The 4,477-nt window shown below is 40.7% G+C and overlaps 1 protein-coding gene across 1 annotated transcript; it reads left to right on the top strand.

Annotated features, from left to right (window-relative positions):
- The first annotated feature begins 1,016 nt into the window (after nucleotides 1-1,016).
- hoxb13a (homeobox B13a) lies at nucleotides 1,017-2,549 on the top strand. Its single transcript, XM_012841850.2, has 2 exons — nucleotides 1,017-1,683; nucleotides 2,111-2,549. Exons 1-2 carry the CDS (start codon nucleotides 1,017-1,019, stop codon nucleotides 2,356-2,358), a joined length of 915 nt encoding a protein of 304 aa, XP_012697304.1. The 3' UTR covers nucleotides 2,359-2,549.
- The last annotated feature ends 1,928 nt before the right edge of the window (nucleotides 2,550-4,477 follow it).

The following is a 4,477-nucleotide window of genomic DNA, read 5'->3' as shown; positions in this document are numbered from 1 at the left end:
ATTCAAGAATTTACAAATCTTATCAAAGGCAACATCAAAAAGATAAAAGGATCAACAAAATCTGTTGACTGTGTGGTAAAAAAAATGATATTTTGAAGTAAAATACGTCTCTCCTCGAATTATGGGAGAGGTATCACAGTTTATTTGGTTTAAATAATCCTCTTACTGCATATTAAGGTAAATAAATAGTTCCATTAAACAGACCACTCAGAAATCATTCAGTATTTTTCTTATATCTTTTTACTGTGCAGTAGAGATTTCGCCAAGCACTTTCCCGCACTCTGGTCAGTCATAACAGGACCAAACTCTTAACAACCACAGACCTCAGAACTATTTAAAGCTCCTGATTAAACAGTCCCAACAATATAATGCTTGAGTTGATGTCATACTTTTTTGGATTCAGTATTGCATTTATTAACTATAATTAACTTATATCTTATAATTCACTTTTGTTATGTATTATTATCTATTTTTGATTTTGTATTGCATTTATGACCACAATCAAAGCCATTAATGTTATTATTAAACCAGTGCTGATCATCCAACAACTGAAAAAAAACCACCCAAGACTGTTGTGGGTTTAGTGGGCTATGTGACTCATTTATGTCCATGGTTTGTCTGCATATGACGCGTGGCATTGAGCATTCTTAGTCAATGTGCGATGGTATCGCTTAATGATTTCTAAGGCAGAGAATCCTAAAAACTAATGCAGTCTTGTTAATGTATCAAATATGTCTCCGTGGATGATATTCACGCCGAACTGAATGGAAGCTCGCAAGTATTTGCAGCTTTGCACCTTTAGCCCGTTTCTGTCTGTCCCTGCAAAAATAATTTCTTTGACTCCACCGTCAAGGTTTTTGTGTGGTGTATCACGTGGTTCAGATTTTATCCAATGAAGGCGCACCGTTTCGGACGGTAGACCATTGCGTCAATGCAGCGGAGTGGATGTAACCAAGTGTCCTGAACTGGACCTCGGTCTTTACAGCAGAATTCTCCGCCCGAATGGTGAGCGTGATATGACCACCTCTCTGGTCCTGAATCCTCGCTGGGCGGACACGGTTATGTTTGTATATGAAAACAACTTGGATGAGCTGAACAAGAACATGGAGGGTCTGGTTGGTAGCGGCAATTTCGCAGCCAACCAGTGCAGAAATCTTATGGCTCACTCCGCCTTAGGGGGTCACCCGTCCAGCCTAGTGCACAGCTCTAGCTATTCCGGCGTGGATGTACCTGGATCAGGTTCCAGTGAAGCGGGCAAACAGTGCACACCTTGTCCAGGGGTACCTCAAGGCTCGTCTACGGGTCCCTTGCCTTATGGCTACTTTGGCAATGGCTATTACCCCTGCAGAATGGGGCGGGGTTCGCTGAAATCCTGCACTCAGCCTGGTGCGCTGAGCTACTCTGCGGAGAAATACATGGACACCCCCGTCACATCCGAAGAATACCCCAGCAGAGCCAAGGAATTCGCCTTTTATCATGGCTACCCAAGCCCGTATCAATCTATGGCTAGTTACCTTGATGTCTCAGTGGTGCAGACTCTCGGAACGGGGGAGCCACGCCATGACACCCTGCTGCCGATGGACAGCTATCAGCCATGGGCTCTCACAAATGGCTGGGGCGGCCAGATGTACTGTTCCAAGGACCAGAGTCAAGCTGGACATCTGTGGAAATCCGCACTAGCAGGTAAACAGAACTCTTCTATCTTCGATCAGTAGCTTTGTGCTTTTGAAAGGAGACTGTTTTACGCACAGTTTTTAGCTTTTCATATATTCAGCTTTTTAAATGTATCTTCATTTAAAGCAAAATCATGAAAATGGCTAATGTTTTTGTATTTATAAAATTGACATTTGCCGTTATCCTACCCTGTTATTAATACAGGAAAGCATTAGCCTACCAGTTCAGATTTAAAGATACCGATATATTCTTTAGCTGCTGTATGTCAGCACGTCTTTATTCATATATATGGTTATATGGATATAGATATATTTCAAGGATATGGGAATTAAGGATTCAAGCTGGAATCAAATTTTAAAATGGGATGTCTTATTTGGGCAGTAGACGAATGATAAGGCCTAAAGCCCATGAGTTACTTTGTTGTTATTCATTCCAGATGTAGTGGCTCACCAGCATGACGGCAGCTCCTTCCGCCGCGGTAGAAAGAAAAGAATACCCTATACGAAGGTGCAGCTTAAGGAATTGGAAAAAGAATATGCGGCCAACAAATTCATCACGAAAGACAAGAGGAGAAAGATTTCCGCCGCCACCAACCTATCTGAGCGGCAGATCACGATCTGGTTTCAGAACAGGAGGGTAAAAGAAAAGAAATTCGTCGCCAAAGTCAAGACCAGCGCGCCATAAACATGGAGGGACGAGTGGCCACGGCGCGTGAGACTTTCTGGTTTTTTTCTCAATGACTTTGGAGAAGTGATTGGAAGAAAAAGTCAACGCGGTGCTCTTTCAAATTTGGGCTCAAATCTGTATGTTGTTGCACCACGCAGTTGCATCGTAGAGTACCCCGAGAAGAAAGGATGGACTATAAAAAAATAAACATAAAAAAACCTGTAAGGACTACGTTTTAGAGGCCTGTATATACAGCACGTGCCTGATCTAATGTATGACAATAATGTCCTCTTACTTCTTAAAACTGTGCTTTTACTTGTATTTTACTGCATTTAAATGTTATATGTGTATGTTGTTGTTGCTGCAGTAGTTTAGAAAGAATATTGTGCTATCAATAATATCCTTAATCTATACTGTTTATAACGCCTGTAAAACAGTATGAAACTATTACGCAATGTATAATAAATTGCTTAATCTTAAGAGACCTTTATGTATTGAATTTTAAAAAAGGGATTAAGTTTGTATTACATGCAGCCTACATATAATGCAACAAACTGAACGTAATAATCGCTTAAAGTCTTATAGGTCCACAAGCTCTCTTCCTGTTGCCTGCGTTTATACTAATGTACATATCAATGTAAAATCAACCTATATATTTTACATATTAAAATCAATCTCTCTCTATATATATTTTTTATAGGGATAGACGATCAACACTTCACACCATATTATTTATCCGGGCTTTAAAACAGCACTAGTTTTAGATGGACGTGTTCCAAATATTCCTCTTGAACGCGTGAACACTGGACTTTCAGATTCCGCATTTTCTGGTGAAAAGATCCCTAAAACGGTACATGATTTGTTTTAGAATAACAAATTGACATAGTGATTTGACTCGAACGCAACTCCCCTGACCGACACACTGTGACGATGCAGTTGCTATTCCTTAGCATTTTTGTCTCTGCATTACGCAATGCACTTTAACTTGGAGATCAATCGCCATGTCTCTAATATATGTTCCACTAAAACTTATACGAATTACTACGAAACATTGACAAAATATAAAATACTGCACTTTTACCGAAATATGTGTAATGTTCTCATTTCATGTGCGTGCAATTACTGATATCCAGCGTTTGTATGAAGCGTTTAAATTGTTAAGTAAGCCTGAGACAGATTCACTAAACGAGCCCTTAACCTTGACCTTGACAGTCACGTGCTAATAGGATGAGCGGAAGCTTTTGTCTCGCCAGGCCATGAATATGCGAGAATGTCTTGGCTGGGGTTGCGCACACACCGTATCCCTTCAAACACATAGGGCACCAACTGCCTACTTGTAATGACTTCTATTTCACTAAATAAAACGCAATTTAATTTCACTTTGGACGATTAAAACTAGGTCTTACGGGCACCACTGACACGTAAAGTCCTGCTTTCCTACAGCTCAGTGTGGCGCCCCAGGCCTTGGGCTAAACAGAATTAAATCTCTCCTCCAAAAGAACTTTATTCTAGAGAGCAGATTTACTCTCGACAATCTTCTTTATAGTCTTTTTGAGGCGTGATTTACGTATCTGTCCGTGTTGGAGCAGTTTAATTGTCGGATAGTAAGCAGAGCCGCTGGGTGCTCCTTCTGCACCCTGCACTTAACGCCGGTCTAGATTAGTCAGGGTGAAAAAGGTCTGTCGTTACTCCGGGGCTTTACATCATCACCTTCGTATCTGCTTGCGCCTTTATTTTCGCCCTCTCTCCTTCAAGTATGTACTACCCGTCAGACGTTTGGCATTCTTCTGAATTACAGTAAAAAAGCATACACGCACAACAATATTGTCAGATTGAGCCGTTTTAAAGCGTGTTATGATAGATAATAGATAAAGAGTGTTTCCTCTCAGTATACTGTTAGTATTCACCTTACTGTTGTTCACACATGTTACTTTTGTGGCTGCGCTGGAAGCTGAATCGACAACAAAATAATATATCTGAACATATCTCAAAATATGCCAAGCGCTCTAGGTCTAAACCCAATGAGCCCAAATGGAATGGTGAAAACCGTGATCTCTTAAACAGGTTAATCCATTAATGGATAACATTTTACAAACCCACACACGCACGTGCGCACACACTCATACACACACAGACA

This window comes from Clupea harengus, chromosome 1 (genome assembly GCF_900700415.2).
Source record: "Clupea harengus chromosome 1, Ch_v2.0.2, whole genome shotgun sequence".
In the NCBI taxonomy this organism is placed as follows: domain Eukaryota; kingdom Metazoa; phylum Chordata; class Actinopteri; order Clupeiformes; family Clupeidae; genus Clupea; species Clupea harengus.
This window is presented reverse-complemented; position numbering and strand designations above follow the sequence as displayed.

Coding starts and splice junctions, on each gene's coding strand:
- hoxb13a (XM_012841850.2), top strand. CDS start 1,017: ATGACCACCTCTCTGGTCCTGAATCCTCGCTGGGCGGACACGGTTATG. Junction 1,684..2,110: donor GTGGAAATCCGCACTAGCAG/GTAAACAGAACT, acceptor TATTCATTCCAG/ATGTAGTGGCTCACCAGCAT.